At 29.7% G+C, this 20863-nt stretch overlaps 1 protein-coding gene across 1 annotated transcript; it reads right to left on the bottom strand.

The window, feature by feature from the left end:
- Positions 1–1532: 1532 nt before the first annotated feature.
- LOC135128726 (heat shock 70 kDa protein cognate 5-like) lies at positions 1533–20625 on the bottom strand. Its single transcript, XM_064055773.1, has 7 exons — positions 20424–20625; positions 20148–20197; positions 19825–20094; positions 19467–19775; positions 5852–6768; positions 5604–5791; positions 1533–2079 (listed from the first exon to the last, which is right to left on the bottom strand). The coding sequence occupies exons 1-7, from the start codon at positions 20523–20525 to the stop codon at positions 1837–1839; spliced, it is 2079 nt and encodes a 692-aa protein (XP_063911843.1). The 5' UTR covers positions 20526–20625; the 3' UTR covers positions 1533–1836.
- Between the last annotated feature and the right edge of the window lie 238 nt (positions 20626–20863).

Here is a 20863-nt window from a genome sequence, read left to right as displayed (position 1 = left end):
TTTGAAAGAATTTAACACTCTGGGGGCACCTAGTGTTTAAAATTTTACGGATTTTCTAAAACTCTTGGGGGGTTTTCGTTCTCTTTTTTTTAAGACTGTGTTAAAAATTTTACAGTTCCTGGTGTTCTATTTTTTAAAGAATTTTAAACACTTGTGGACCTCGGGTGTTTAAAATTTGAAAGAATTTGATATTCTTTCGGGGGTTCGTGTGTTTCTTTTTAAGAATGTGAAAAAAACCTCGAGGTGTATAATTTTCCAAAGAATTTAAAACACTCTTGGGGCGTCTGATGTTTAAAATTTGAAAGGTTTGTGGCGGTCTTCAGTTTCTTTTCATTTGAAGAATGTGAACAAATGTCGAAAGTCCCTGGTGTTTTATTTTTGAAAGAATTTAAAACACTCTTGTGGGCCCTTGATGTTTAAAATTTGCATTGTGTTATTTTTTGAAGAAGGTGAAAAAACCTCGGGAGTTCCTGGTGTTTTATTTTGAAAAGAAGGTAAAACACTCTGGGGGCCCCTGATGTTGAAAATGTGAAAAAATTTGAAACCCTTCTGAGGGTTTTATTCGCTTGTTTTTTAATGAATGTGAAAAAATGGTGGAAATTCCTGAGATTTTATTTTTAAAGAATTTTTAACACTTTCGTAGACCTCTAGTGTTTAAAATTTGAAAGAATTTGAAAGACTCCTGAGGATCCGTAGCATTCTTTTTTTTTTAATGTGAAAAATATCGACAGTTCTTGGTGTTTTATTTTTGAAAGAATTAAAAACATTCTTGGGGGCCCCTAATTCAGGATCTCTTAAAACTCTTGGGGGGGAGCTCTGCGTTCTCTTTTTATTTTGAAGAATGTGTTAAAAATTTGACAGTTCCTGGTGTTCTATTTTTTAAAGAATTTTAAACACTTGTGGACCTCGAGTGTTTAGAATTTTAAAGAATTTGAAAGGTTCGTGGAGGTCTTTAGTTCTTTTCATTTGAAGAATGTGAATAAATGTCGGAAGTGCCTGGTGTTTTATTTTTGAAAGAATTTAAAACACTCTTGCGGGCGCTTGATGTTTAAAATTTGCAGTGTTATTTTTTGAAGGTGGAAAAATCTCGGGAGTCTCTGGTGTTTTATTTTGAAAAGAATTTAAAACACTCTGGGGGCCTCTGATGTTGAAAACGTGAAAAAATTTGAAACCCTTTTGGGGGTTTCATACTTTTTTTTTAATGAATGTGAAAAAATTTTGGAAATCCCTAGGATTTTATTTTTTAAAGAATTTTTAACACTTTCATCGACCTCTAGTGTTTAAAACTGAAAGGATTTGAAAGACTCTGGAGGGTCCATAGTTATTTTTTTTTTGGAAAATGTGAAAAACACTGATGGTTCTTGTGGACCTCATGTGGAGAAACCTCGGTAATTCCTGATGTATAATTTACAAAAGAATTTAAAACACTTTGCGTTTGATGTCTTAAATTTGAAAGACTCGTGAATGTTAAATAATTAAAATATCGTTAAACAACCAAATCCACCCTCCCCAATAAAAAATAAAACAACCCATCATACAAAACCATTATTTATTATCCGCTAAAATTTACAACAAAATCGACAAACGAGATACAAATTAGTCACAGGTATCACTATTGTAACAGCAACTTGAAAATAATAAAACTTCCGTCCTTCCAATCACGCAACATGCACCAACAACTTCTCCAACTTATTCCAATTAAAGAGGCTCCAATAAGAACAAAATCCGTCTCTTTAATTGGAACATGCATTTACTCGCCAAATGACAGTACAAGAACCTAAAACGGTACCACATTCGGCATGATCACAATTTATGTACTAATGTCTATTAGCTAACTTAATTTTTATCTTCTTTCTTCTCTTTCGTTTCTTCCGTTTGCTCCGAGGAAGCGCTCCCGCTGCTGCCGCTGCTGCTGCTACCTTCACGTTCAGCGGCCATCTTCTTGTACGCCATTTCGAACAATTTGAGTGAAGACTGTTGAAGTGTGCTCGTGACTTTGCGGATTTCTTCGGGGTCAGCGACGTCTTTCTTGGCCAACAATTCCCTGACTTTGCCGATTTCCTCTTTCAGTTTGTCACACTGAAAAAAAAAAAAATTGGTCTAAAGAGTTTAGACAGTACTTCCCCCGCTGTCGGAAACTTGACGACTGCATGCCTATTGTGTTTTTTTCTCATTACATTTTTGTAGTGGGAATTTAAAAAAAATTGCGATGACGTCATCAACATTTTTGCAAGGACACGTATGTCAGTTGGGATAGATGTAGTGTAATACTAAGAATAAAATTATTATATTCTCAAATTTTCGGGAAAATGAAATGGGTCGTTTTGAATATTGATTTGTAATAATCAATAAAATAACGAAACAATTTACTCACGTATACGGCAACTGAAAATCGTTTATGTATAAACATTCTTAATTTAAGATGACAAGCGTAACAGCATACGCGAGAGTCAAACAGAGAAACTGTAAACAAAACGACCATCGGTTTTATTGCTTCGACTTCCGCTTATTATATAAAACATTGGGTTTTATTTTAATTCTTGACGGTGAAATTCACAATTGGTTGATTATAAACATGTCTATTTCACATTCGCGGAACCAAGTGATCGCATAAAACAAATGCAGGTCTGTAATGTTAAAGTCGATGTAAATAAGCGTGCTACCCTTATGTTTCAACCGAGTTTTTCCTTTAACAAATTTTGTGTCTACCAAATTGGGTTGGTTGGGGTGTAATACTAATAATAAGTGTCGCCTTTAATTTAATCAATAAAATAAATTGACTTCATTAATTTTTTTGAACCACCTCTTAAGAAAATCCAAAAAATATGAATGGAATGATAAATCACAAGTACAAACTCATCATATTTTTTGCATTTTAGATAGGATTTATTCAGCAAAATTTAAGGGTGACGTCATCAATTTTTTTAGGAGGGATGAACAAATACATTTTGAACAAAAGTTTACCATGCTTATAATAACTTTAAAATATTCCCAAGATTTCAAAGCATTCGGTTTTGTAATTCCTAATTAAATCGATAAAATAAATTCACGCCTTCATTAATTTTTTTGAGTCACCCTGCATATGCAAATCCAAAAATATGAATGGAATGATAAATCACAAGTACAGACTCATCATATTTTGTACATTTTAGATACGATTTATTCGGCAAACTTTTGAGCTGACGTCATCAGTTTTTTGTAGAAGATAACCAAATATATTTTGACTAAAAATTTATTATGCTCTTTATAACCTTAAAACATCTGCAATATTTCAAAGCATTCGGTTTTGTAGTTCCTGATTAAATCAATAAAATAAATTTACGCATTCATTAATTTTTTTGAGTCACCCTGTATATGCAAATCGAAAAAATTTGAATGGAATGATAAATCACAAGAAGAGACTCACCATATTTTGTACATTTTAGATAGGATTTATTCAGCAAAATTTTGTGGTGACGTCATAAATTTTTTAGGGGGGACGACCAAATACGTTTTGATCAAAAATTTACCATGCTTATGATAATTTTAAAATATCTTCAAGATTTCGAAGCATTCGGTTTTGTAGTTCCTGAGTAAATCAGTAAAATAAATTTACGCTTTAATTTATTTTCTTGAATCACCCTGTATATGCAAATCCAAAAAATATGAATGGAGTGATAAATGACAAGTACAGACTCATCATATTTTGTACATTTTAGATATGATTTATTCGGCAAACTTTCGAACTGACGTCATCAAGTTTTTGGAGGGGATAAGCAAATATATTTTGACTAAACATTTATTATGCTCTTTATGACCTTAAAACATCTGCAAGATTTCAGAGCATTCGGTTTTGTAGTTCCTGATTAAATCAATAAAATATATTTACGCATTCATTAATTTTTTTGAGTCACCCTGTATATGCAAATCCAAAAAATATGAATGGAGTGATAGATCACAAGTACAGACTCATCATATTTTGTAGATTTTAGATATGATTTATTCCACAAACTTTTGAGCTGACGTCATCAAGTTTTTGGAGGGGATAAGCAAATATTTTTTGACTAAAGATTTATGATGCTCTTTATAGCCTTAAAACATCTGCAACATTTCAAAGCATTCTGGTTAGCAGATTAAAAATAAATTTCAAAATGTTGTTTTATAATTTTGATTTTTTTTCCAAAAATCTGGACGTTTCGGGTGAAAAGTCGATTCAGAGTTGTAAACTACATGTGTAGGACTATGTTATTTTATACAATTTAAAACCCATTTACTATGTACAATTTTGAAGTGACGTCATCGCATTAGTGGTGGGGATGATTAGACAAATTTTGGTTAGCGTTTTACCATCTACATGATATTCTTAATATAAGTACAAAATTTCACAACAATCGGTCGAGTACTTTCGGAGATTATCTGTCTAATAAAAATCCGGGACAACAGACGGACAGACGGACGGACAGACGGACAGACAGACGGAAATGGGAGACCTATTTCTTCGTCTTCTAGGGGTCATGAAAGATCGAGAAAACGTAAAAGTAGAGAGTCGGCCGACGGACTCGATTACAATACTTCCTTTGCTTACGCTCGGGAAGTAAAAATTAAAAACTTGAGAAACCTAAAAATCGAAAAGTGGAAAAATCTTAAAAATCGAATGACCGAAATGTCAAGAAATCGAAATATTAAAAAAATCGTAAAACTGAAAAATTAGAAAATCCAATAATTGAAAAATCAAAAAATCGAAAAATCAAATATTTAAAAATTGTAAAATAGAAATATCGAAGAGTCGAGAAATCGAAAAGTTGAAAAACTGAGAATCTGAAATAGGTCAAAATCGAAAGGTTCAAAACTGAAAAATTTTAAAATAAAAAAACTGATTAATCGAAAAATTCAAAAATCGAAAGATTGAAAAATCAAAATCAACAATTTTAAAAATCGGAAAATCTAAAACCGAGAAGTCGAGAAGTGGAAAAATCGAGAAATCGAAACACCAAAAAAAACTGAAAAATCGAAAATTTAAAAACTTGAAAAATTGAAAAATCGAATAACTGAAAAAATCGAAATATCAAGAAACCGAAAAATGTAAAATTTTAAAAACTAAATTACGAGAAATTGAAAAATCGAGAAATCGAGAAAAGGGAAAATCAAAAAGTCAATTGAGATATTGAAAAATCGAAGAACTGAAAAATCAAAATATTGAAAAATCGAAAAACTTAAAATATTGAACATAGAAAAACTAAATATCGGGAAATTGAAAAATCGAAGAAGTGAAAAATGGAAAAATCGAGAGAACGGAAAATAAAAATTGAAAAATTAAAATATCGAAAAATTGAGGAATCGAAAGATTGAAAAATCGAGAAAACGAAACATCAAAAAATCGAAATTTGAAAAAATGATATGTTCAGAAATGGAAAAATTGAAACATTATAAAAACAGACGGACAGACGGACAGACAGACGGAAATGGGAGACCTATTTCTTCGTCTTCTAGGGGTCATGAAAGATCGAGAAAACGTAAAAGTAGAGAGTCGGCCGACGGACTCGATTACAATACTTCCTTTGCTTACGCTCGGGAAGTAAAAATTGGTTTATTTTGACAAATCCCGCTTGTAATTATACACCTACCTCTTCCTTTGGTAGTTGATCTTTGTATTCTTCCATCTTCGTTTCCGTATCGTGCACGATTCCTTCAGCCTGATTAATCGCTTCCACTCTTTCTTTTTTAATTTTATCCTCTTTGGCGTACTCTTCGGCTTTGCGGACCATATTTTCGATTTCGTCTTTGCTCAAACCGCCCGACGACTGAATAACGACTGCAATTAAAAATCTTAGTTAGTCAAAAAAAAGCTCGAAATCGACCCTAAACGACTTACTTTGTTGCTCCTTTCCTGTCCCCTTATCCCTAGCCGACACGTGTACGATCCCATTGGCGTCAATATCGAAGGTGACCTCCACCTGGGGCACCCCTCGTGGCGCCGGCGGGATCCCAATCAACGAAAACTGCCCCAACAACTTATTATCGGCGGCCATCTCGCGCTCCCCTTGGTGCACCTTAATCTCCACCTGAGTCTGTCCATCAGCCGCCGTCGAAAACACCTGACTTTTCTTCGTCGGGATCGTCGTATTCCTCGAAATCAACCTGGTGAAGACGCCACCCAGCGTCTCGATACCCAGTGAAAGCGGCGTCACGTCCAGGAGGAGCACGTCGGTGACGTCTCCCGCCAAAACGCCGCCTTGGACGGCCGCTCCGACGGCTACGGCTTCGTCGGGATTGACGGCGCGGCTCGGTTGTTTCCCGAAGATGTCCTGCACGGTCGACTGGACTCTGGGCATTCGCGTCATTCCTCCGACTAGCAAGACTTCGCCGATGTCGGACTTGGCGACTTCGGCGTCTTTCAGGGCTTTCTGGCACGGCTGGACTGTGCGTTTGATCAGGTCGCCGACGAGGCCCTCGAATTTCGAACGGGAGAGTTTGAGATTCATGTGTTTAGGGCCGGAGGCGTCCATGGTGAGGTATGGTAGATTTACGTCGGTTTGGAGCGACGAGGAGAGCTCGATTTTGGCCTTCTCGGATGCTTCTTTGAGGCGCTGCATGGCCATGGCGTCTTTGGTGACGTCGATGCCTTGTTCTTTCTTGAACTCGGCGACCAAGTGGTTGACGAGGACGTTGTCGAAGTCTTCGCCGCCGAGGAAGGTGTCGCCGTTGGTGGATTTTACTTCGAAGACGCCTTTCTGGATTTCCAGGATGGAGATGTCGAAGGTTCCGCCACCCAAGTCGTAGACGGCGATTCTGAATTATTTGTAATTAGTTTTGATGCAGTTTTTGCGAAAAAAGATAATTAATTATACACCCCAACAAATTCTGCTTTTTTGAAAAATTACAAAATTTGATTTTTTAATTTTTGTTTATGACCTCTATAAAGTATTTTCAACTTTTTACTTTCCGATTTTCAATTTTTTCAATCTTCAGATTTTAGATTTTTCAATTATTTTACTTTTCGACTTTTTGATTCCTCGAGTTTTCGATTTTCAAATTTTCAACATCAAAATTGAAACATCTAGAAATCGAAAAATCGCGAAATCAAAATGGATCGAAATCGAAAAATCAAACTCTCGATAAATCGAGAAATTGAAAAATTAATAAAACTGATAAATTGAAACATTCGAAAACTGAAAAATTGAAAAATCGAAAAAGTCAAAAATTAAAAATACGAGAAATCGAAAAATTTAAAATTTCAGAATTCAAAGACTTAAAATACCAAAAAATTGAACGGAAAAAACTTAAAAATCCCAAGATTCAAATATCCAAAAATTGAAAAACCGAGGAAAAATTGAAGAGTCGAAAACTGAGATGTCGAAAAATTGAAAAATCGAAAAACTGAAGAACGAAAAAATTTAAAAATACAAAAAATCGAAGAATCAAATATATTGTCGAAAAAACGAAAATCGAGATATCGGAAAACTGAAAATTGAAAAATCAAAAATTCGAAAAACGAAAAATAGAAGTCGAAAGATATAAAAATAGGAAAATAGAGAAATTGAAATTAAAAAAAATCGAATATCAAAAATTCCAAAAATAAAAATTTGAAAAATCGAAAAACCGAGAAATTGAAAATCGAAACATCGAATTTTCTACAAATATTTGAATTTTCCATTTGTTTCCTTTTCGATTTCTCAATTTTTCAATTCCTTGATTTTTCAAATTTTCGACTTTTTTTAAATTTTTTCATTCTTAAGTTTTTAGACTTTTCAATTTTTTTACTTTTCGATTTTCAATTTGTCCATTATTCAGTTTTTCAATTTTCAACATCGAGAAATCGAAAAATCAAAAGATCAAGAAATCGAAAAGTCGAGAAGTCAAAAAATGGAAAATTGATAAACCTAAAAAACGAGGAATTGAAATCGCGAAATCAAAATGGCTCGAAATCGAAAAATCGAACTCTCGATAAATCGAGAAATTGAAAAATTAATAAAACTGATAAATCGAAACATTTGAAAACTGAAAAATTGAAAATTCGAAACAGTCTAAAATTAAAAATACGAGAAATCGAAAAATTTAAAATGTAAGAATTCAAAGACTTAAAATACCAACAAATAGAACGGAAAAAACTTAAAGATTCAGATATCCAAAAATTGAAAAACCGAGGAAAAATTGAAGACTCGAAAAACTGAGATGTCGAAAAATTGAAAAATCGAAAAACTGAAAAACGAAAAAATTGAAAAATACAAAAAATCGAAGTATCAAATATACTGTCGAAAAAGCGAAAATCGAGATATCGGAAAACCGAAAATTCGAAAATGGAAAATCAAAAATTCGAAAAACGAAAAATAGAAGTCGAAAGATATAAAAATAGGAAAATAGAGAAATTGAAATTAAAAAAAATCGAATATCAAAAATTCCAAAAATAAAAATTTGAAAAATCGAAAAACCGAGAAATTGAAAATCGAAACATCGAATTTTCTACAAATATTTGAATTTTCCATTTGTTTCCTTTTCGATTTCTCAATTTTTCAATTCCTTGATTTTTCAAATTTTCGACTTTTTTTAAATTTTTTCATTCTTAAGTTTTTAGACTTTTCAATTTTTTTACTTTTCGATTTTCAATTTGTCCATTATTCAGTTTTTCGATTTTCGATACTTGAATTTTCAACATCGAGAAATCGAAAAATCAAAAGATCAAGAAATCGAAAAGTCGAGAAGTCAAAAAATGGAAAATTGATAAACCTAAAAATCGAGGAATTGAAATGGTCCAAAATCGAAAATTCAAAAAATTAAAAACTGAAAAATTGAAGAACGTAAAATTTAAAAAACGAAAATTGGAAAATAAAAAATCTAAAAAAATAAAGAAAAATCGAAAAATCTAAGATGAAATCGAAAAATTGAGAAATCCCAAGATACCAAATATCGACAAATTGAAAAATAGAAAAATATAAAAATCGAGAATCCGAATGGACCAAAATCGAAAAATCGATAAGTGAAACATCGAAAAATTTTAAAACTGAAAAATCAAAAAACGAGAAATCGAAAAAGGTAAGACTTAAATTAAAAAATTAAAACATCAAAAAACTGAAAAACTGAAATTCTGAAAATCGAAAAATCGAGGAATGGTAAAATCAAAATTTCTAAAAATCGAAGAATCTAAAAGTCGAGGAGCCGAAAAATCGGGAAATCGAATAGTCGAAAAAATCGAAAATTTAAAAACGCCAAGAATTGAAATATTGAAAAATGAAAAAAATTATAACTCGAAAGAATTGAAAAATCGTAAAATTGAAATAGAGAAATTGAAAAATAAAAAAATCGAGAACTTGCAGATGGAAAAATTCTAAAAATGAAATACCGAAAAATTTCAAAATCAAAACTTAAAAAATCGAGAAACGAAACTGAAAATTTAAAAAATTGGGAAAACGAAAAATTCTGATTTTTTTCAAACATTTCGAAGTCTATGATAAAAATTCAAAACGGATTCATGTTCAGTTCTTCGATTTTCCTAATTTTCCATTCAGTTTTTCGAATTTTCAATTATTTTAAAAACCGGGAAATCGAAATGGTCCAAAATCGAAAATTGAAAAATTTGAATTATAAAAAAACCGAAAATTTGAAAAATCGAAACTTCGATAAATCGAGAAGCCGAAAAATTAATAAAACTGATAAATCGAAAAAATTTAATAGACGAAAAATTAAAAAATTAAAAACAGGAGAAATAGAAAATTCTAAGAATTTAAGAAATCAAAGAAATGAAGAATCGAAAAATTAAAAAATTGGAGAGTCGAATAACTGAGATATCAAAAAATTGAAAAATCGGGAAATCGAAAACTCGAAAAATTGAAAAATCAAAAACCTGAAAAATCGAAAAATTGGAGAATTGAAAATCTAAAAACTTGAAAAACCGAAAATACGAAAAACGAATAATCGAAAAGCAAAGTATTTGAAACATCGAGAAACTGAAGAATGGAAAAACTGAAAAATTGAAAAAAAAAATCAAAAATCATAAATCCGAAAAACGAAATATCGTAAAATCGAAAGTCAAAAAAGCAAAACGGTAAAATCGCAAATTCTAAAATCGAAAAATCGAAGTCGAAAAATGGAAAAATAAAAAAATCCAGAGATCGACACACCGAAAAATTAAAAAGAATCCAGAAATCTAGAAATTTTAAACATTAAACATCCAACAAGTCCAGACTCCAAACATGGAAAATTAGAAAAAAAGAAAAAATTCACGTATAAAAAATTAAAAAATCGTAAAACCAAAAAATGTAAAATTAAAAAAAAAACATGAAAAATTGAAAAATGGAAAAATCTCAAAACTGAAATTCAGAAAAATTGGAAAATCGAAAAATTGAAAATCAAAACAATGAAAAAAACCGATAGCCGAAGTTAAAAAAATCGAAAATCGAAACATTGAATTTTCCAGATTCGAATTTTCAATTTGTTTCCTTTTCGATTTCTCGATTTTCAATATTTCACTTCTTCGATATTTCAAATTTTCGATTTTTGATTTTTTGAATTTCCGATTTTTCAAATTTTCCACCCTTCAGTTTTTAGACTTTCCAATTTGTTACTTTTCCATTTTCAATTTTTCCATTCCTCCGTTTTTCGATTTTTCAATTATTTTTATTTATTGATTTTTCGATTTCTCGAGTTTTCAATACTCGAAATTGAAACATCGAGAAATCGAAAAATCAAAAAATCAAGAAATTGAAAAGTCGAGGAGACAAAAAATGGGAAATTGATAAATGTAAAAATGAGAAATCGAAAAGCCCAAAAATCGAAAAACCGAGAAATTGAAAATCGAAACATCGAATTTTCTACAAATATTTGAATTTTCAATTTGTTTCCTTGGGTGGTTTTGTAAACCTAAAAATCGAGGAATTGAAATGGTCCAAAATCGAAAAATCAAAAAAATAAAAACTGAAAAATTGAAAAACGTAAAATTTAAAAAACGAAAACTTGGAAAATAAAAAATCTAAAAAAATTAAGAAAAATCGAAAAATCTAAGATGAAATCGAAAAATCTAAGAAGAAATCAAGAAGTTAAAAAATCAAAAATCTGAAAAATCGAACAATTGAGAAATCCCAAGATACCAAATACGTATCGACAAATTGAAAAATAGAAAAATCGAGAATCGGAATGGACCAAAATCGAAAAATCGATAAAATTGAAAAATCGAAAATTTTAAAACTGAAAATTCAAGAAACTGGAAATCGAAAAGGGTAAGATTTAAGGAATTAAAAACTTAAAACATCAAAAAACTGAAGAACTGAGCCGAAAAATCGAATAGTTGAAAAAATCGAAACTTCAAAAACGCCAAAAATTGAAATATTGAAAAATGAAAAAAATTATAACTCGAAAGAATTGAAAAATCGTAAAATTGAAATATCAGCAAATAGGGAAATTGAAAAATAAAAAAAATTGAGAAATTGAAATTCTAAAATTGAAAAATGTACCGAAAAATTTCAAAATCAAAACTTAAAAAATCGAGAAACGAAACTGAAAATTTAAAAAATTGGGAAAACGAAAAATTCTGATTTTTTTCAAACATTTCGAAGTCTATGATAAAAATTCAAAACGGATTCTTGTTCAGTTCTTCGATTTTCCTAATTTTCCATTCAGTTTTTCGAATTTTCAATTATTTTAAAAACCGGGAAATTGAAATGGTCCAAAATCGAAAATTGAAAAATTTGAATTACAAAAAAACCGAAAATTTGAAAAATCGAAACCTGGATAAATAGAGAAGCCGAAAAATTAACAAAACTGATAAATCTAAAAAATTTAATAGACGAAAAATTAAAAAATTAAAAACAGGAGAAAGAGAAAATTCTAAGAATTTAGGAAATCAAAGAAATGAAGAATCGAAAAATTAAAAAATTGGAGAGTCAAATAACTGAGATACCAAAAAATTGAAAAATCGGGAAATCGAAAACTCGAAAAATTGAAAAATCAAAAACCTGAAAAATCGAAAAATTGGAGAATTGAAAATCTAAAAACTTGAAACACCGAAAATACGAAAAACGAATAATCGAAAAGCAAAGTATTTGAAACATCGAGAAACTGAAGAATGGAAAAACTGAAAAATTGAAAAAAAAATCAAAAATCATAAATTCGAAAAACGAAATATCGTAAAATCGAAAGTCAAAAAAGCAAAACGGTAAAATCGCAAATAAAAAAATCCAGAGATCGACAAACCGAAAAATTAAAAAAAATACAGAAATCTAGAAATTTTAAACATTAAACATCCAACAAGTCCAGACTCCAAACATGGAAAATTAGAAAAAAAGAAAAAATTCACGTATAAAAAATTAAAAAATCGTAAAACCAAAAAATGTAAAATTAAAAAAAAACATGAAAAATTGAAAAATGGAAAAATCTCAAAACTGAAATTCAGAAAAATTGGAAAATCGAAAAATTGAAAATCAAAACAATGAAAAAAACCGATAGCCGAAGTTAAAAAAATCGAAAATCGAAACATTGAATTTTCCAGATTCGAATTTTCGATTTGTTTCCTTTTCGATTTCTCGATTTTCAATATTTCACTTCTTCGATATTTCAAATTTTCGATTTTTGATTTTTTGAATATCCCATTTTTCAAATTTTCCACCCTTCAGTTTTTAGACTTTCCAATTTGTTACTTTTCCATTTTCAATTTTTCCATCCCTCCGTTTTTCGATTTTTCAATTATTTTATTTATTGATTTTTCGATTTCTCGAGTTTTCAATACTCGAAATTGAAACATTGAGAAATCGAAAAATCAAAAGATCAAGAAATTGAAAAGTGGAGGAGACAAAAAATGGGAAATTGATAAATGTAAAAATTATAAATCGAAAAGGCCAAAAATCGAAAAACCGAGAAATTGAAAATCGAAACATCGAATTTTCTACAAATATTTGAATTTTCAATTTGTTTCCTTGGGTGGTTTTGTAAACCTAAAAATCGAGGAATTGAAATGGTCCAAAATCGAAAAATCAAAAAAATAAAAACTGAAAAATTGAAAAACGTAAAATTTAAAAAACGAAAACTTGGAAAATAAAAAATCCAAAAAAATAAAGAAAAATCGAGAAATCTAAGATGAAATCGAAAAATCTAAGAAGAAATCAAGAAATTAAAAAATCAAAAACCTGAAAAATCGAAAAATTGAGAAATTCCAAGATACCAAATATCGACAAATTGAAAAATAGAAAAATAGAAAAATCGAGAATCCGAGTGGACCAAAATCGAAAAATCGATAACTGAAAAATCGAAAAATTTTAAAACTGAAAAATCAAAAAACGAGAAATCGAAAAAGGTAAGACTTAAGAAATTAAAAAATTAAAACATCAAAAAACTGAATAACTGAAATTCTGAAAATCGAAAAATCGAGAAATAGAAAAGTTGGGAACCGAAACATCGAAAAATCGAGAAATGGTAAAATCAAAATTTCTAAAAATCGAAGAATCTAAAAGTCGAGGAGCCGAAAAATCGGGAAATCGAATAGTTGAAAAAATCGAAAATTTAAAAACGCCAAGAATTGAAATATTGAAAAATGAAAAAAATTATAACTCGAAAGAATTGAAAAATCGTAAAATTGAAATAGAGAAATTGAAAAATAAAAAAATCGAGAACTTGAAGATGGAAAAATTCTAAAAATGAAATACCGAAAAATTTCAAAATCAAAACTTAAAAAATCGAGAAACGAAACTGAAAATTTAAAAAATTGGGAAAACGAAAAATTCTGATTTTTTCAAACATTTCGAAGTCTATGATAAAAATTCAAAACGGATTCTTGTTCAGTTCTTCGATTTTCCTAATTTTCCATTCAGTTTTTCGAATTTTCAATTATTTTAAAAACCGGGAAATCGAAATGGTCCAAAATCGAAAATTGAAAAATTTGAATTACAAAAAAACCGAAAATTTGAAAAATCGAAACCTGGATAAATCGAGAAGCCGAAAAATTAATAAAACTGATAAATCGAAAAAATGTAATAGACGAAAAATTAAAAAATTAAAAACAGGAGAAATAGAGAATTTAAGAATTTAAGAAATCAAAGAATTGAAGAATCGAAAAATTAAAAAATTGGAGAGTCGAATAACTGAGATATCAAAAAATTGAAAAATCGGGAAATCGAAAACTCGAAAAATTGAAAAATCAAAAACCTGAAAAATCGAAAAATTGGAGAATTGAAAATCTAAAAACTTGAAAAACGAATAATCGAAAAGCAAAGTATTTGAAACATCGAGAAACTGAAGAATGGAAAAACTGAAAAATTGAAAAAAAAAAATTGAAAAATCATAAATTCGAAAAACGAAATTTCGTAAAATCGAAGGTCAAAAAAGCAAAACGGTAAAATCGCAAATTCTAAAATCGAAAAATCGAAGTCGAAAAATGGAAAAATCAAAAAATCCAGAGATCGACAAACCGAAAACTTAAAAAAAATCCAGAAATCTTGAAATTTTAAACATTAAACATCCAACAAGTCCAGATTGACTCCAAACATGGAAAATTAGAAAAAAAGAAAAAATTGACGTATAAAAAATTAAAAAATCGTAAAACCAAAAAATGCAAAATTAAAAAAAAACATGAAAAATTGAAAAATGGAAAAATCTCAAAACTGAAATTCAGAAAAATTGGAAAATCGAAAAATTGAAAATCAAAACAATGAAAAAAACCGATAGCCGAAGTTAAAAAAAATCGAAAATCGAAACATTGAATTTTCCAGATTCGAATTTTCAATTTGTTTCCTTTTCGATTTCTCGATTTTCAATATTTCACTTCTTCGATATTTCAAATTTTCGATTTTTGATTTTTTGAATTTCCGATGTTTCAAATTTTTCAATTTGTTACTCTTCCATTTTCAATTTTTCCATTCCTCCGTTTTTCGATTTTTCAATTATTTTATTTATTGATTTTTCGATTTCTCGAGTTAATACTCGAAATTGAAACATCGAGAAATCGAAAAATCAAAAGATCAAGAAATTGAAAAGTCGAGAAGACAAAAAATGGAAAATTGATAAATGTAAAAATGAGAAATCGAAATGGCCCAAAATCGAAAAATTAAAATTTGAAAAATTTGATTTAAAAAATCGGAACACCGAAATTTCGATAAATCGAGAAATCGAAAAATGTAAAATTTAATAAACGAAAAATTAAAAAATCAAAAAAAGGAAAAACAGAAAAATTTAATCATTTAAGAAAACAAAAAATTGAAGAATTGAAAAATTAAAAAAGTGAAGAGTCGAAAAACTGAGATATCAAAAAATTTATAAATCAAAAACCTGAATAATCGAGGAGTCGGGAAAGCCAAAATATCGAAAAATTGAGAAATCGAATAGTTGAAAAATGAAAAAAATCGAGATCCATTAATCGAAAAACGGAAAATTTAGAAACGGCCAACATTAAAATATTGACAACTAAAAAAATTAAAAAATCGAAAACATTGAAAAATCGTAAAACTGAAATATCGGCAAATACAGAAATCGAAAAATAAAAAAAAACGAGAAATCGAAAATTTGAAAAACCGAGAAATTGAAAATCGAAACATTTAATTTTCTATATGTGAATTTTCAATTCGTTTCCTTTTCGATTTCTCAATTTTTCAGTTCCTCGATTTTTCAATTTTTCCGACTTGTTTTTTTTAATTTTTCGATTTTTCCGTTCTTAAGTTTTTAGACTTTTCAATTTTTTTACTTTTCGATTTTCAATTTGTCCATTATTCAGTTTTTCAATTTTTCGATTATTTTACTTTTCGATTTTTTGATTTCTGGAGTTTTCGATTTTCAACATCGAGAAATCGAAAAATCAAAAGATCAAGAAATCGAAAAGTCGAGAAGTCAAAAGATGGAAAATTGATAAACTTAAAAATCGAGGAATTGAAATGGTCGAAAACCGAAAAATCAAAAAATTGGAATTAAAAAAAAATCGAAAAATTCAAAAATCGAAACATAAAACTGAGAAATCGTAAAATTAAAAACTGAAAAATTGAAAAACGTAAAATTTAAAAAACGAAAAATTGAAAAGTAGAAAATCTAAAAATAAAAAAAAAAGAAATCGAAAAATCTAAAATTTAAGAAATCAAGAAGTTAAAAAATCAAAAATCTGAAAAATCGAAAAATTGAGAAATCCCAAGACACCAAATATGTATCGACAAATTGAAAAATCGAAAAATTTTAAAACTGAAAAATCAAAAAACGGGAAATCGAAAAGGGTAAGATTTAAGAAATTGAAAAAATAAAACATCAAAAAACTGAAGAACTGAACCGAAAAATCGAATAGTTGAAAAAATCGAAACTTCAAAAACGCCAAAAATTGAAATTTTGAAAAATGAAAAAATTACAACTCGAAAGAATTGAAAAATCCTAAAATTGAAATATCAGCAAATAGAGAAATTGAAAAATAAAAAAATCGAGAAATTGAAATTCTAAAAATGAAATACCGAAAAATTAAAAAAAAACTTAAAAAATCGAGAAACGAAACTAAAAATTTGAAAAATTGGGAAAACGAAAAATTGTACAATTTTGATTTTTTTCAAAAATTTCGAAGCGGAAGATAAAAATTCAAAACGGATTCATGTTTCAGTTCTTCGATTTTCTAAATTTTCCATTCAGTTTTTCGAATTTTCAATTATTTTAAAAACCGAATGGTCCAAAATCGAAAATAAAAAAATTAAAATTTGAAAAATCGAAACATCGAAGCCTCGATAAATCGAGAAACCGAAAAATTAATAAAACTGATAAATCGAAAAATGTAAAATTTAATAGGCGAAAATTAAAAAATTAAAAACAGGAGATATAGAAAACTGTAACAATTTAAGAAACCAAAGAATTGAAGAATCAAAAAATTAAAAAATTGAAGAGTCGAAAAACTGAGATATCAAAAAATTGAAAAATCGGGAAATCGAAAACTCGAAAAATTGAAGAATCAAAAACCTGATTAATCGAAAAATTGAAGAATTGAAAATCGAAAAACTTGAAAAACCGAAAATACGAAAACCGAAAAATCGAAAAGCAAAGTATTTGAAAGATCGAGAAACTGAAGAATGGAAAAATGGAAAAATAAAAAAACGAAATTTCCTAAATCGAAGAATCTAAATATGTATCTAAAAACGGTAACAAAATCTCAACACTGAAATTTAGAAGAAATGAAAATCGAAACAATGAAAAAAAACAGTAGCCCAAGTAAAAAAAATCGAAAATTGAAACATCGAATTTTCAATTTGTTTCCTTTTCGATTTCTCGATTTTCAATACATATTTCAGTTCTTCGATATTTCAAATTTTCGATTTTTGATTTTTTGAATTTCGATTTTTCAAATTTTCCATTCTTCAGTTTTTAGATTTTCCAATTTGTTAGTTTTCCATTTTCAATGTTTCCATTCTTCCGTTTTTCGATTTTTCAATTATTTTACTCGAAACTGAAAAGTCGAGAAGACAAAAAATGGGAAATTGATAAATCTAAAAATCGAAATGGTCCAAAATCGAAAAATTAAAATCTGAATAAAAAAAATCGAAACCCCGAAATCTCGATAAATCGAAAAATGTAAAATTTAATACACGAAAAATTAAAAAAAAAGGAGAGATAGAAAAATCTAATATTTGAATAAATAAAAAAATTGAATAATCGAATAATCGAGAAGTCGAGAAGGCCGAAACATCGAAAAATTGAGTAATGGGAAAATCAAAATATCGAAAAATCTACAAATCGAATGTCGAAAAATTGAAAAATCGAATAATTGAAAAATGAAAACAACCGAGATCGAATAGTCGAAAAATGGAAAATTTAGAAACGCCCAGCATTAAAAGATTGGCAATTAAAAAAATTTAAAAATCAAAAAATAAAAAAACGAGAAATGAAAAATTTCAAAAAACGAGAAATTGAATCTAAAAATTGAGAAATCCCAAAAATCAAATACTGAAAAATTAAGTCATTGAAAAACTGGACAATCGGGAAATCGAAAAATCGAAAACTCGAAAAACTGAAGAATCAAAAACCTGAAAAATCGAAAAATAAAGTATTTGAAACATCGAGAAACTGAAGAATGGAAAAACGGAAAAAAAACGAAAATTCGATCAAACAAATATGTACTCGAAAAAACGAAAATCCGAGAAATCGGAAAACCGAAAATTCGAAAATCCAAAAATCGAAAAATAAATCGAGAAACGAAATTTCCTAAATCGAAGAATCGAAATATCTAACAAAGCCAAAACGGTAAAAAAAAATCTCCAAACTAAAATTTAGAAAAAATGAGAAGTCGAAACAATGAAAAAAAAAGACAGTAGCCCAAGTTAAAAAAACTGAAAATTGAAACATGGAATTTTCGATTTGTTTCCTTTTCGATTTCTCGATTTTCAATACATATTTCAGTTCTTCGATATTTCAAATTTTCGATTTTTGATTTTTTGAATTTCGATTTTTCAAATTTTCCATTCTTCAGTTTTTAGATTTTTCAATTTGTTAGTTTTCCATTTTCAATTTTTCCAGTCTTTCGTTTTTCGATTTTTCAATTATTTTACATATTGATTTTTCGATTTCTCGAGTTTTCGATACTGGAAATTGAAAAGTCGAGAAGACAAAAATTGGAAAATCGATAAATTTAAAAATCGAAATGGCTCAAAATCGGAAAATTAAAATCTGAATAAAAAAAATTGAAACGCCGAAATCTCGATAAATCGAGAAATCGAAAAATGTAAAATTTAATAGACGAAAAATTAAAAAAAAGGCGAGATAGAAAAATCTAGTAATTGAAGAAATAAAAAAATTGAATAATCGAGGACTCGAGAAAGCCGAAACATCGAAAAATTGAGAAATGGGAAATTTAGAAACGCCCAGCATTAAAATATTGACAATTAAAAAAATTTAAAAATCGAAAAATAGAAAAAACGAGAAATGAAAAATTTCATAAAACGAGAAATTGAATCTAAAAATTGAAAAATCCCAAAAGTGAAACATTGAAAAATTAAGTCATTGAAAAACTGGACAATCGAGGAATTGAAAAATCGAAAAATTGATAAAATGAAACTTGGAAATAGAGAAATCGAAACATGGAAAACTTGAAAATTCGAAAATTTATAAAAACGAAAAATTGAACAGTTTAATGTTTTCAAAAAATCTCTTAAATCTAGCATAAAAATTCAAAACAAATCATGCTACTTTAAACCCTAAAGGATGTTTTTAAGCGCATGCGCTTTTGAACTTTCAAGCTTAAATTGGAAAATGTTACATAATTTTGACTTTTTTTTTCAAAAAACTGGATGTCTAGGTAAAAACTCAAGACGGATTCATAAACCACAAGTGCAAGAGTACCTTATTTTTTCAAATTTAAAAAATATTTGCCAATGTAAACTATGGAGATGACTTCATCTTATTGTTGGTGGGGAGGATTAGACGTCAGACAAACAGACGGAAACGGGGACATATTTTTTGTACTTTAGGAATCATGAAACCCCGAGAAAACATAAAAATAGTTGAGAAGTAAAAATTACTTGTTTCATGGTTAATTTTATCTTGTGAAAATTACTCACATTTTATCTTCGGTCTTATCCATGCCGTACGCCAGCGCCGCCGCCGTGGGCTCGTTAATCACCCTCAAAACATTCAACCCAGAGATCTGCCCCGCATCCTTCGTGGCTTGACGTTGCGAATCGTTAAAATACGCCGGAACTGTAATAACGGCATTCTTTACTTTCGTGTTCAAGTAGGACTCGGCCGTCTCCTTCATTTTCGTCAGTACGAAAGCCCCGATTTGACTCGGCGAGTACATTTTTCCGTCGCTTCCTTGCACCCACGCGTCCCCATTTGTCGCTTTCACGATTTTGTAAGACACATTATTCCTGCAAACAACATCTCAAAACAGTGCAACAAGCAACTGATAAGATTTACATGTCTTTCTTGACTTCGTTGTCGTCGAATCTTCTCCCGATCAGACGCTTCGTGGCATAAAAAGTGTTGGCGGAGTTGGTAACAGCCTGTCTTTTCGCTGGCATGCCCACCAACCTCTCCCCGTCTTTACTAAACGCGACGATCGACGGAGTCGTTCGAGAACCCTCAGAATTTTCGATTACTTTCGCCTGTTTGCCTTCCATGACAGCAACGCAGGAGTTTGTGGTGCCCAAGTCGATGCCAATAACGGCGCCCTTGACGCCTTCGGATCTAAAAACATCGTTTAGTGGGTTTTCAATTCCAAGAACTGTGACTATACTTACTTGAAGCGGGTTTGGATGTCATATTTGGGGTGTAGAGAAAACGAAGAGGCCTGAAAATGAGATTTTTTACAACGTGAATATGACGCAACATTATCGACATCGCCGGCGACATAACCTCACTTTCGGGAAAAAAATTCAGAACGGAATTTGAGGGTTTAATTCGGGGTTGTCGGTGCAGATAGTGACTCGAGAGTAAAAATAGAACACTTTTCAAGTTTAAAGTGCAATGTTAGATCGGGTAATTTTAACTTAAGGTTGTTTAATAGTTGAACTCACGTTGTTGGTTAAATGGCTGAAATTCCTTTTGCCGGTGATGTCGAAGCTCAATTTGGAACACTCGACGGCTTTACGACTGAAAATACGGGCCGCAGACAACATTTTTTCGAAATTCGGGTGGAATTTGCCGACGAAAGAGCTTTGAGCACTTTGAACTTCACGTGCGTCGAAGTAAGACTCGAATGACAGTGAGAAAGAGAACGTGGTATAGTTAAAGTGAGAGGGTCGATTTTGAGGCGTTGTCACGTTTACTGCTAGAGTGATCGTTAAAAAAAGGATTGTAAAAAAGTCACGTGCAGAGTAATGGTCTCTTGGCGTTCGTGGAACACGAACATGCAAATTTTATTTACCGTGCGTCTGTCGTCTGTAAGAAATTAATAAAAATATACAAAAAAAATAGTTTTTTGGTACTTTTACACTATATTTTGTAGATGGCTTTC

Source organism: Zophobas morio, unplaced genomic scaffold, assembly GCF_036711695.1.
Source record: "Zophobas morio isolate AGI-343-1 ecotype UQ-CSIRO unplaced genomic scaffold, CSIRO_AGI_Zmor_V1 ptg000014l, whole genome shotgun sequence".
Taxonomy (NCBI): domain Eukaryota; kingdom Metazoa; phylum Arthropoda; class Insecta; order Coleoptera; family Tenebrionidae; genus Zophobas; species Zophobas morio.
The sequence above is the reverse complement of the archived record's forward strand: the minus strand, read 5'-3'. Positions and strand labels throughout refer to the sequence as shown.

Bases quoted from the DNA above. Each gene is read 5' to 3' on its own strand.
- LOC135128726 (XM_064055773.1), bottom strand. From the start codon at position 20,525: ATGTTGTCTGCGGCCCGTATTTTCAGTCGTAAAGCCGTCGAGTGTTCC. The intron at 20,095-20,147 runs GTAAGTATAGTC...CGATGTTTTTAG, and splicing joins GACATCCAAACCCGCTTCAA to ATCCGAAGGCGTCAAGGGCG. The intron at 19,776-19,824 runs GTAAATCTTATC...TGTTGTTTGCAG, and splicing joins AACGAAGTCAAGAAAGACAT to GAATAATGTGTCTTACAAAA.